At 39.3% G+C, this 12,467-nt stretch overlaps 1 protein-coding gene and 1 long non-coding RNA gene across 3 annotated transcripts in view; one reads left to right on the top strand and one right to left on the bottom strand.

Moving 5' to 3' along the window:
• Positions 1–2,826: 2,826 nt before the first annotated feature.
• On the bottom strand, positions 2,827–7,263 carry LOC129466057 (uncharacterized). The gene is made up of 3 exons (XR_008652071.1): positions 7,096–7,263; positions 6,860–7,000; positions 2,827–5,884 (listed from the first exon to the last, which is right to left on the bottom strand). It is a non-coding gene; the product is annotated as an uncharacterized lncRNA (long non-coding RNA).
• A 50-nt stretch (positions 7,264–7,313) lies between these two features.
• The window catches only part of LOC129466044 (zinc finger protein 224), an 87,008-nt gene continuing 81,854 nt past the window's right edge, over positions 7,314–12,467 (top strand). Inside the window, exons 1-3 of one of the 2 annotated variants that reach the window (XM_055248924.2) lie at positions 7,314–7,459; positions 9,036–9,162; positions 9,411–9,503. In XM_055248924.2, coding sequence (XP_055104899.1) covers positions 7,418–7,459; positions 9,036–9,162; positions 9,411–9,503 — 262 coding nt within the window. In that variant the 5' untranslated portion in view covers positions 7,314–7,417. The remainder of the gene's footprint in view (positions 7,460–9,035; positions 9,163–9,410; positions 9,504–12,467) is intronic. The other variant, XM_055248922.2, reaches the window with a different exon arrangement.

The following is a 12,467-nucleotide window of genomic DNA, read 5'->3' as shown; positions in this document are numbered from 1 at the left end:
ACTGTCACTGGGTTTGTATTGGCAGAAGAGTTCTATTGTGGGAGAAGGGAACTCTAACTGCAACCACGTAACATAGTCACAGCCCTCAAATCAATTCCAAGATATGTCCAGTTTACAAATCCACATTCATTTACATAAAGGGGAGGCCAATGTTAGATGAGTATGGGCCCTGATACATTTCAGAGTTCTCCACAGGAAACCATGGCAATAAACCTGTGACTGAGTACATAAAAGGACAAATAATCACTCTTTTGGGCAATGACTGAATCCTTATTGTCAAATGGCACATTGATACGATAATCAGACATGGTGAGTAGAAAGTAGGAACTACACTAGGCATATTAGTAAGACACATGCATGACAGAAAGAAAGAATAAATCCCATAAATATTCATGGGCCTTCCACTTTGGTGAAATTTCCACAGGTTCACTGATGTGGGACTATTGAGATATCCCTTCTAAGGTATAGGACAAGTAGCATATGGTACTTCCTACAACCAAACGAAGTGTCACAATGTCTAGTGGCCCTCCTTGGCTACTGGATGCTACCTTTTCCTCATTGGGATATGCTAATCTGCCTTTTTTGTCTGACCCAAAAACATTTTGCCTCAACGAAGATACGATAAGGCTGTGTAATGTGTCCTATCTGCCATGTAAGTTTCTCTACCCCAGGACACTATGGACCAGGAGATCCAAAAGTAATTGAAATATCAGTGACAGAGAGTGACGTTTGGAGCCATTGGCTGGTCACATTTGATAAATCAAACCACAAATGGATAGGATTTTGTAGCAAAGCCCAGTCATCCTCTACATATACTTACTGTTTTTCTTTTTGGTAGAGACAGGGCCTTGCTTTGTCACCCAGGCTGGTCTTGAACTCCTGGCATCAAGAGATCCTCGTTCTTCAGCCTCACAAAGCAATGAGTACAGGTATGAGCCACCACCCCCAGCCTACTTACTGTTCTTTGGAAAAGCAGACTATGATTTTGCTAGCAGAGACAGAGCACTTAAACATGACCTACCAAATTAGCATGTGTGCCAAGCTTTCCATCATGAATTGGGTGTTGTTGGCCCTTCCTTGTCTTTAAATTGTATGTGCACATTGGTATTCCATTTGTAAGTGGTATATATATGATTGGGTTTGAGCAGGCTCTGAAGCCACAGATAAGTGTATCTAAGGCCCATGACCCCTACTCCTACTATGTTACCTTCAGAATGAGTGAACATGAAGACAAGTCCTATGAATTATTGTGTCACAGCAGCAAAAAGAAATGAAGTGATTAAAAGTAAACAAAGCCTAAAGGACCACATGTGCATTATAGTTGTCCTGGGTAGAGAGAAAGAAAGCCGAGCGAGATTATTTACAGAAATAAAAGCTGAAAATTTCTCAAATATGAAAAACACATCATTCTGTAAATCCAAGAAGCTCAATGCATTTCAAGTAAGATAAACCCAAAGGGACCCAACTGAGACATATTATTAAAAAATTGTTGGAAACCAAAGACAAATGAAAAATTTGACAGCAGCAAGTCCAAAGTGACTTGTCATGTACAAATAAATCTTTAATGAATATGTCAGCAGATTTCTCAGCAAACGTCTGAGACTAGATGATATATTCTTTGCTAAAAACACATACACACACATACACACACACACACATCTATTGAGAATTCAACATTCAGCCAAACTGTCCTTCTAACTTGAGAGATAAATCTATGTGAATGGGTAGACAATATGTATAGACGTAATATATGACATCAGTTGTACAAAGTGGGGAGAGGGAGAAGCTGTGAATGAGTAGTGTTTTTGCACGTGATTGAAGTTAAGCTGGTATCCACGGAAAACAGTTTGCTACAACTTTAGAATGTTACATGTAGAATGTTACATGCAAGTCCATGAATCAGAAATGTTACATGTTTCTAACTACAAATACTAATGAAACATACACAAAGGGAAATAAGAAGAGATTCAAAATGTATCACTACAGAAAAAGAACTCAACATCAAGGAAGGCAGTAATGGAGGATATGAGGCAAAAAAGCCACAAGACATACAGAAAGAAATAAAATGGTAAGCCCTTCCCTATGAATAATTGATTTACCATAAATGAATTAAACATATAGAAACAAAATGGTAAGAACTTCCCTATGAATAATTGATTTACCATAAATGAATTAAACATATAGAAACAAATAAAATGGTAAGACCTTCCCTATGAATAACTGATTTACCATAAATGAATTAAACACCCTAATGAAAAGATGTAGTTTGGTAAATTGATTGAAAAAACAGTATCCAAGTGTATGTTCTGCACAAGGGATTTGCTTTAGATCTAATAACATGCATAGACTTAAAGTGAAAGGATGGGAAAGTTTTTCTGTATCAATAGTAGCAAAAAGACAGAAAGGGTGGCAGAAAATTGTGGCAGAGACAAAGAAAAACTATATAATGCTAAAGGGTGATTTCACCAAGAAGATATAACAATTATAAACATATGTGCACCACACATCAGAGCTCCAAATTATATGAAGCAAATACAGAATTAAAAGAGAGAAATAGGCAGCTACCCAGTAATACAGTTGACCCTTGAACCACATGGATTTGAACTTCACAGGTCCAATTATATATTGGATTTTTTTTTTAGTGAAACACACATTGAAAATACAATATTCACAGGATGTGAAACCCTCATATATGGAGGGCCAACTTTTTGTATGCACGGGTTCCATAAACTTGAGTATGTGTGGATTTTGGTATATACAGGGTTCCTGGAAACAATTGCCCATGTAAACTGAGGGACAACTGTAGTAGGACACTTCATACCTCACTTTCTTTTTTAAAATTTGTACTTTTATTTTAGATACAGTGGGTATATGTGCAGGTTTGTTACATGGGTATATTGCACCAAGATAGTGAGCATAGTATCCAATAGGTAGTTTTTCAACACATGCGCCACACCCTACTTTTCCCCTCTACTAGTTCACAGTGACTATTGTTCACATGTTTATGTCCATGTGTGATCAATGTTTAGCTCCCACTTATAAGTGAGAACATACAGTATTTGGTTTTCTGTTCCTATGTTAATTCACTTAGGATTATGTCCTCCACCTCCATCCACGTTACTGAAAACGACATGATTTCAATTCTTTTTTTATGGTTGCATAGCATTCCATGGTGCTTAACATACAAGTGCATGTGTCTTTCGGTATAATAATCTATTTTTCTTTGGGTATATAGCCAGTAATAGGATTGCTGGGTTGAATTGTAGTTCCATTTTAAGTTCTTAGAGAAATCTCCAAACTGCTTTTTAAAGTGGCTGAACTAATTTACATTCCTATCAACTGTGTATAAGCATTCCCTGTTCTCTAAGCCTTGCCAGCTGTTGTTTTTTGACTTCTTTAATAGCCATTCTGACTGCTGTGAGATGCTGTCTCATTGTGGTTTTGATTTACAGTTGTCTAAAATGGTTAGAGATGATGAGCATATTTTCATATGTTTGTTGGCTGTATGTATTGCTTCTTTTGGGAACTGTCTGTTCATGTCCTTTACCTATTTTTTAATGGTGTTATTTGGTTTTTGCTTGTTGATTTGTTTCAGTTCCGTATAGATTCTGGATATTAGACCTTTGTTGGATGCTTAGTTTGTGAATATCTTCTCCATGCTTTAGGCTATCTGTTACAGTTTCTTTTGCTGTGCAGAAGCTCTTTAGTTTAATTAGTTCCCACTTGTCAACTTTTACTCTTCTTGTAACTGCTTTTGGGGACTTAGCCAAAAATTCTTTCCAATGCTGATGTCGAAAAGGGTATTTTCTGTATTTTTCTTGTAGGATTTTTGTAGTTTGGGGTCTTATACTTAAATCTTGAATCCATCTTGTGTTAATTTTTGGGTATAGTGAAAGGTAAGGGTCTAGTTTCATTCTTCTGCATATGGCTAGCCAGTTATCCCAGCACCATTTATTGAATAGAGAGTCCTTTCCTTGTTGCTTGTTTTTGTTGCCTTTGTCAAAGATCAGATAGTTGTAGGTGTGTGGCTTTATTTCTGAGTTTTCTATTTTGTTTCATTGGTTTATATGTCTGTATTTGTGCCAGTACCATACTGTTTTGGTTACTGTAGCTTTACAGTAATCAGAAGTTTAGTAGTGTGATGCCTCTAGCTTTATTCTTTTTGGTGAGGATTACTTTGGTTATTCAGGCTCTTTTTTTGGTTCCATATGAATTTTATGAGACTGATGTTCTGCCTACTCCACTAAGGAGTCAACTCCATATGAATTTTAGAATAGTTTTTTATAATTCTGTGAGGAATGACATTGCATACCTCACTTGCAAATAGATAAGAAGACCAGACAGAAGATAATAATGAAATAAAGAACTTGAAAAACCCTACATACCAATTGGACCTAAAAGACATATGCGGAATACCTCATACAACAACAACAGAATACACATTTTCTTATTTGTACATGCAACACTCTCCAGGGCAGGCCATATATTATGCCATAAAACTAAAGTTGACACGTGGGAACTAATTAAACTAAATTTATTAAATCTTAATAAATTTAAAACTTTAGTACCATAGGAAATATTTTTTTCCAATTATAACCTAGCCAAAAAAAACCTGGAAATCAATAGCAGCATGAAAAGTGGAAAATTCACAAGTATGTGGGAATGAAACAACACATTCTTAAATAATCTACATGTCAGACTAAATTAAAAGTAAAATTAGCAATATCTGGAGAGAGCTGAAAATAAAAGCAATGTGTCAAAACTGGTGGGATGAGAAAAAAAGCAGTAATAGGTGTGAAATTTGTACCTGTAAATAGTTATATTAAAAAAGAAGAAATATCTCAAATTCACAACCCTATTTTACATTCATGAACTACAAAAAAAGAATCTGAATAAGAAAGCTAGTGGAAGGAGGGAAATAATGAACATTAAAGCAATGATACATAGAGAATAGAAAAACCAGGAAAATCAACGAAACCAAGAATTGGTTATTTTCATAAGAAAATTATGAAAACTTCAGTGAGATTGAATAAAAAATGAAGAGAGAAGGTTCAAGAAACTAAATCAGAAACAAGATGATTTTTACAGAAATAAAGATGATTATAATAGAGTATACAATTGTATGCCAAGAATTTGTATAACTAGATGAAATAGACAAATTCCTTAAAGCATACACTTTACCAAATCTGAATTATGAAGACAAAAAATCTGAGTAGACCTCTAACTAGTAAGGAGATTGAATCAGTAATCCAAAACCTCCCAATGTAGAAAAGCCCAGGACCAGATGGCTTCACTGGCAAATGCTTCAACACATTTAAGGAACATTTAACACCATAGCTACTCAATCTCTTCCCAAAAATGCAAGAAGAGAGAACACTTCTTTGATCCTTCTGTAAGGTCAGTATTACCCTGATGCCAAACCAGAAAAAGACATTTCAATAAAATTATACACCAATATCCCTTATGAATACTGATGCAAGAATCCACCAGCAAAATACCAGCAAGATCCAGCAGCATATTAAAAGGATTACACTTAATGACCAAACTGTTTTATTCCTGGAAGGCAAATATAGTTATGGTTCAACATACAAATATCAATGTAATACAACACATGAGCAGATTGAAAGGTATAAATCATATCATGTCAGTGAATGCAGAACATTCAGTTTCACAAAATTCAGCACCTAGCACCTTTTCATGATTGAAATACCAAATAACTAAAAGGAGAATAAACTACCCCAACAAAATAAAGGCTATATATGGAAATTCTCAGAGCTGATTGTCATACTCAACGGTGAAAGACTGAAAGCTTTTCTTCTAATATCAGGAACACAATGAGTTTTCTCCACTTTTCCCACATTTAGTCAATGTAGTATTGGAAGTTCTATGCAGAACGATTAGATAGAAAAAGAAAATAAAGCTATTAAAATCGGAAACAGAGGTAAAATTGTGTCTATATGCTAATGACATGTTCTTATATATAAAAATTCTAAAGAATTCACAAGAAAAAAACTCTTAGAGCTAGCAAAGTCAAAAAGTTGCAGGAAAAATATCTACATAGAAGAAGCAGTCGTATTTCTTTACAAAAACAATTAATCCGAAAAGGAAAATAGTTCCCTTTGCAATAGCATTAAAAAAATAAATTACTTAGGAACCGTCTTAACCAATGACAAGAAACACTTGGACACTGAATTTTGCAACATCTTACTAAAGAAAATTAAAGAAGGCACCCCAGGCGCGGTGGCTTATGCCTGTAATCCCAGCACTTTGGGAGGCCCAGGCAGGCGGATCACTTGAGGCCAGGAGTTCGAGATCAGCCTGGCCAACATGGTGAAACCCCTGTCTTCACTAAAAATACAAAAATTGGCCAGGCATGGTGGTACGTGCCTGTAATCCCAGCTACTCGGGAGGCTGAGGCAAGAGAATCGCTTGAACTCAAGAGGCAGAGGTTGCAGTGAGCCAGGATTGTGCCACTGCACTCCGCTTGGGCGACAGAGTGAGACTCTATCTCAAAAAAAAAAAAAAATTTAAAGAAGGCACAAATAAATGGAGATATATCCATTACTAATGGATTGGGCGACTTGATATTGCAAGGCTGTCAATATCTATATCTATAGATTCAATGCAATCCTTAATCACAGTAACATTTTTCTCAAAAATGAAAAAATCCACCTAAGATTCATGTGAAATATCAAGGGACACTCTCTCCCATGGTCGTATTTTAGACCTCGTCATTTTCTAGCAAACATTCCTCCATAATAATTTGCAGCACTACTCTCCAACAACTTCGACTTGTATTTCCACCTCGGTCCCACCAGCATGCTAGCATCAGTAATATCAGAACCTCGCCAATACCTACAGTCCACTGAGACGATCACCTTTTTACTCTTTTAACTCCTCGTGTACTCACAGCCTGCCAAGCACATCTCTTGTCAGGAGAGGACAGCTCACTTCTCCTAATGTCCCACTTCCCAAAATTATGTCCCATGAAAAGTTCTAGCTAGATGAAGGCAGAGAAAGAAAATATTTGATTTCTTAGGCTTTATGGAAGCGATAGGAATGGCAATAGGGGTTTGGAATGGAGACTGCACGCACCAGTCAACAGAGTGTGTCCTGAATAAGTAGTGAGTAAAGGACATTTACTGAAATGCTATTTCCAACTCCACTTCAGGAAAGCTTGCTGCAGAGTTAGAGTGATATAGTCCAAATGCTCTGTTTGAGTCGCGGGCCCTTTGTCTCAGACGGGCGAGTTCGGGGAATTCTGGGAAGTGGAGTCCAGGCGCTCTGTGGAGGCTCGAGCACTTCCGGTCCCCAACTGTGACGTTGCTATTTCACTTACCATAGTAGTTTGAGTCATTTCCACATCTTGCGAGTCTTTCGGAACGAGTCTCCTTTGCTTGGGGCTCGCAACCACCCAATGATCGATCCAGGAGAAAAGAAGCCTGGGCGGAGAGCAGAGGTTTGGAGGGGCGCGGGCGGGGATTGCCGTTCCCGTCAGCTGAGCCTTCTGGCCCCGGGGGGCTCTGCCAGCGTCTCAGGGAGTGGGATTGGCGCGGCCCGGTGTGCCCTGCTTTGACCTCACTTAGTCCGTCTCCCTCCTCACTACGTGTGCGGCCCCTTTCAGTGTGGTGTGGAGTGTCACTTAATGTCCGTTTATCTTCCATTGCTGGTTTTTTGTTTGTTTGTTTTGTAACGGGACTTTTCGGAGCATCCTAATGGAATCATTTTGGGACCTGAAAGAGGTAACACAAATGAGAGCCTTAAAAGCAGTCCCTGTCACTTGGTGTCTGGTGTTCTCTTGTTAATTTCCCACGAAGCCTGTCAGGTCCTCGGGTGGGGTCAGAGCTCCAGCTGCAGGGGCCCCGGCCCTTCTGCCTGATACCTGCAGGACGCTGGATGATCCCTGACGCCTTCTGACCTCTTTTTAGGAAAGCGAGGGGAGCATTTAACTTTTATGGGGGACAGCAAAACGGTCAGGGTGTTTCACAGCTTTCTTTTTCCCCAGCCCGACCTTTCCAAAAGAGCCGCAGGAAGGGACTTCTTGGCTACTGAGGGCAAAGCTCTACGTGAGTGATCCTTGGCTTTTTTCTTTGACAGAGATGCTTATCTCAACGGAGAGTGTGTAGGATTTGTCCCTCGGGCATGGGTGTCGATAATAATTAAGCCTTAATTGGTAACTTTATTCCAAGTACTTTATACCCCAAAATGCATGATCTCCACAGTGGCACTGTGGAGAGGTACTGCTTTTTTTATTTTAAAGATAGGCGTGAGACACAGGTGGAGCAGGGGTTGAAACCTAGGCAGTCCAGGTCAGAGCCTGAGTTGATCACCTCTTGAATGCAATTCTCATTGAGGCAGAGGTACTAGCTGGGAACAGGTGGAGAACGTAAGTTAGGACTTGATTGAAGGCACCTTGAGGCAAGGCTCAGGGGCTTGGAGGTCTATAGGAGTTTTTGTTTGTTTTTTGCTTTTTTTTTTTTTTTTTAACTTTATCTACTATTTTCTTTCTTTCTCTCTCTTTTTTTCTTTTTTTTTTTTTTTTTGAAACAGAGTCCTGCTCTGTGGCCTTTTTTTTTTTTTTGACAGTTTCGCTCTTGTTGCCCAGGCTGGAGTGCAGTGTTGCATCTTGGCTCACTGTAACCTCCGCCTCTCGGGTTCAAGTGATTCTCCTGCCTCAGCCTCATTTTCATCAAAGGGCCCGCGACTCAAACAGAGCATTTGGATTATATCACTCTTAACTCTGCAGCAAGCTTTCCTGAAGTGGAGTTGGAGATAGCATCTCAGTAAATGTCCTTTACCCACTACTTATTCAGGACACACCCTGTTGACTGGTGTGTGCAGTCTCCATTCCAAACCCCTATTGCCTAATCAGTCATTGTGAGGACACAAACAGAATAAGTAGGAAATCTATAAGCTGACCTATGTCTCTCAAGATCCAAAACAACTTTACACTTGTCCCTTGTGCCAATGCAATGCTGCTGTCTCCCAATAGTCCTTAGCCATAAGATCAAGGTGACATCTGCTTGGTGTTGTAGGAGGCAGTGACCTTCAAGGATGTGGCTGTGGTCTTCACTGAGGAGGAGCTGCGGCTGCTGGACCCTGCCCAGAGGAAGCTGTACCGAGATGTGATGCTTGAGAACTTCAGGAACCTGCTGTCAGTGGGTGAGCATGGGCACCCTCTGTAATGGAATGTCAGGCCCCAGGAGTGGTTTTTTAACCCTAGGGTTTTCAAGTTTGAGTGTGCAGTGAGAACCTACATTTCCAGTAAATTTTGCCTAGCTATTAGGTTGGTGCAAAAGTAATTGTGGTTTTTGTCATTGGAAGTAATGGTACACTGCAATTACGTTTGCACCAACATGATATTACCTTGAATATGTTGGGATTAAGCACGTGACTTTGCCTGTTCACAGGGCATCAACCATTCCATGGAGATACTTTCCACTTCCTAAGGGAAGACAAGTTTTGGGTGATGGAGACAACAAGCCAAAGAGAAGGGAATTCTGGTAAGAACCAAGCAATTGTGTGTCCCTGCATGTGATTCCTTTCTGTTTTACTTCTGTCCATGCCCATTTCCAGCATTTTGGGGTAAATGGCCGAATGTGTTTCCTGGATTATTACAACCTCCTCCCTGCTGATGCCCCTGCTCCCACCCTTCCCACCCTTCCATCCGTTCTCACGGTAGCCAAAGTAATCCTTAGGAAGGGGAAGTCACACTGCCATTCCTCAGCTCAAAGCCTTTCCGGCTTCTTGTTTTTATTAGTGTTACAACCTCTTTAAGTGGCTTTTGTAGATCCTATGATCTGCTCTTCATCCCACACTGTCTGACTGCATCTCCTGTCCTCTCCCCCTTGCTCCATCTTTTCCAGGCACATTGTCCTCCCTGCTGTTTCTCTGTCCTGCCAAGGACATCATATTGCCTATTGTGGCCAGTGACCTAAAACTCAGCAGACTGAACAAGAAACACCTATCTTTCTCTTCTGTAGGCCTGAAGTCTGACACATCTTACTGGGCAAATATCAAGCTGTCTTAGGGCTTTGTTCCTTTCTGGATGCTCATGAGGAGAAGACTTCATTTTGGTTTACCAGTCTGTAGTCACTGTCTACATTCCTTGGCTCTTCTTTCCCTTCCTCCATCTTCAAAAGCAGCTACGTTGCATCCCTGACCATTCTTCTATAGTCATGCTCCCTCGGCCACTCTTCTTATGCCTTCCTCTTTCACCTTTCAGGTCCCTTGTGATAGTATTCATCACTCCTGGATGATTCAGGATGACCCTCCCACTTTCTGCTTAGCTGGCTAGTGACCTCAATGGCATCTGCAGCCTTAATCTCCCTTGCTGTGGAACGTAACATGTTCATAGGTTCTGAGGATTGGATGTAGACATCTTTCAGGAATGATTATTTTCTCTACTACAAAAGCTTCTGCCTCCGAGCCCTCACTTGCTCTTCTCTCTGATTGGAATACACTGTCCCCACAAAACTTACTGACCCCTCTTTTAGTTTATGCAGCTCTGTGCTCAGTTTTAATATCATGGGAGAGGTCGTCTCCAAGCACCTTATTGAAAATACTATCCTATCTTTACTCTTCTTGGCCTGCCGTGTTGTGTCTCATGTATTTTTGTCTACTGATAGGTCACCTCTCCCCTTTGCAATGTAATCTCTTGAAGGCATTTATCTGTTTCTTTATGACTGCATCTTCAGCACCTAGAATACTCCTGGTACATGGCAGGTATCTATAAATATTTGGTATTCTTATGAATGAATTAATGGATGAGAGGACTTGACTGTCTATAAGAATCATGGAGATAGCTAATAAGTGACAGACATACCAGAGTGAATGTTATATAGTCATGCCTTGGTAGCCATGGGGTTTGATTCCAGGACCCCCTTGAGGATACCAAAAGCCAAGGATGCTCAAGTCCCTTCTACATGTAAAGTATTTGTGTATATCCTACACACACCCTTTCATATACTTTAAGTCATGTCTAGATTAGGTATAACACCAAATGCAATGCCTACCCATCGCTTTATTCACATGGATTCAATGTGTAGGACTCAATGTGAGAAACTCAAGTTTTGCTTTGTGGAACTCTGTGGAATTTTTTTTTTCCAAATACTTCTGATGCACTGTTGGTTGAATCCATGTATGCTGAACCCACAGATATAGAGGCTGACTATATGTTTCAGGACAGTTTTTGTTTGTTTGTTTGTTTTTTTGTCTGTGCATGGCTGCTTATCCAATTTTGACTTCCTTAGGTTCTCTTGACATGTTTGGTTTTCTGTGTGTGCAGTTGACCCACATCCCGTGGAAACTTTCAAGCATGGTTTTCATGACCACACTGAGAAACGTGCCTTCCCTGGGGCTTACCCTGGAGCTTTCCTTAACGACCATGTTCATGTCTGTGAGAAATTCTTTATATCTGTGAGCTGAATGTTGCTTATATTTCCACATGTTTTTCTTCAAAAAATGTGGTGTCTATTTCTGCATCTTTATACAAATTTAATTGTCAAAAATATGAAGGAATATAGATTTTACAGAAATCTTTCTTTATAGAGATATAGTGTTGTATTTTCATCTCGTGAACTTTATGACCTGGAAGGAATTGGGAAACTGTTCTCAAAATAGAAACCTCCCAAAAGATACTCCCACTTCTCTTTAAAGACTTCTTATTTATACATGACAGCATATTAAATATATCCATGTACTACTGTGTACTGAAAGGTACATACTTACCAATGAATATTTTCCAAGATTCTTTCCATTGGAAAAACTTGCAAGTTATCTTTCCATTGGAAAAATTTACCTAATTCAGGACTTGGCAATATCCTGACAAAGTTCTAAACATTTTGTGAGCATGAGCCATAGTAAGAAACATATCTTTCAATGTAATCTGGACAAACATTTTTCATGTGTGTAGATGTGTGTGAGTGGCTTTAGTAAGCAATTCATGTAATGACATTTTTCCTGCTTGTCATAATGCTGTAATAATTTTCATTCTAGTTCTTGTTTTGTAAATGTTTATTGCAGGTTTTAACTTTATTTCAGCTCATTGAGGCATAGTCTTGAGTATAAAAAGTTATAAAGCCTGTTTACATCATAGACTTTCTTTTCATTCCATGTGTTTCTTAACAACTTTGATTGTCTGATCGGGAGCGTCCCCCTTTGTGAACCCTTGGAAGGACAGCTTTTCAGGTTCCCCTCAGAACTACAGTTGTCTGTGCCTGTGCTCTTTCAGATAACCAAGTTACTTACTATCTATATCAAAACAGAAAAAATAAGATTAAGTAGTTTTATACATGTGTAAAATTATTGTGGGGGAATACTTTGAATGTATAGATATTAAACACTCTGAGGTGTTTGGTGTTTAGCATTGTGAAGAGTTCAACCAACTATGAAGTTTAGTGGGACGTTTTACAGAGGACTGCTCTCACTTCACGTCAAGTGAAAATTTGGCAGCTTTTCAAAACTAT

Source organism: Symphalangus syndactylus, chromosome 17, assembly GCF_028878055.3.
Source record: "Symphalangus syndactylus isolate Jambi chromosome 17, NHGRI_mSymSyn1-v2.1_pri, whole genome shotgun sequence".
Taxonomy (NCBI): Eukaryota; Metazoa; Chordata; class Mammalia; order Primates; family Hylobatidae; genus Symphalangus; species Symphalangus syndactylus.
This window is presented reverse-complemented; position numbering and strand designations above follow the sequence as displayed.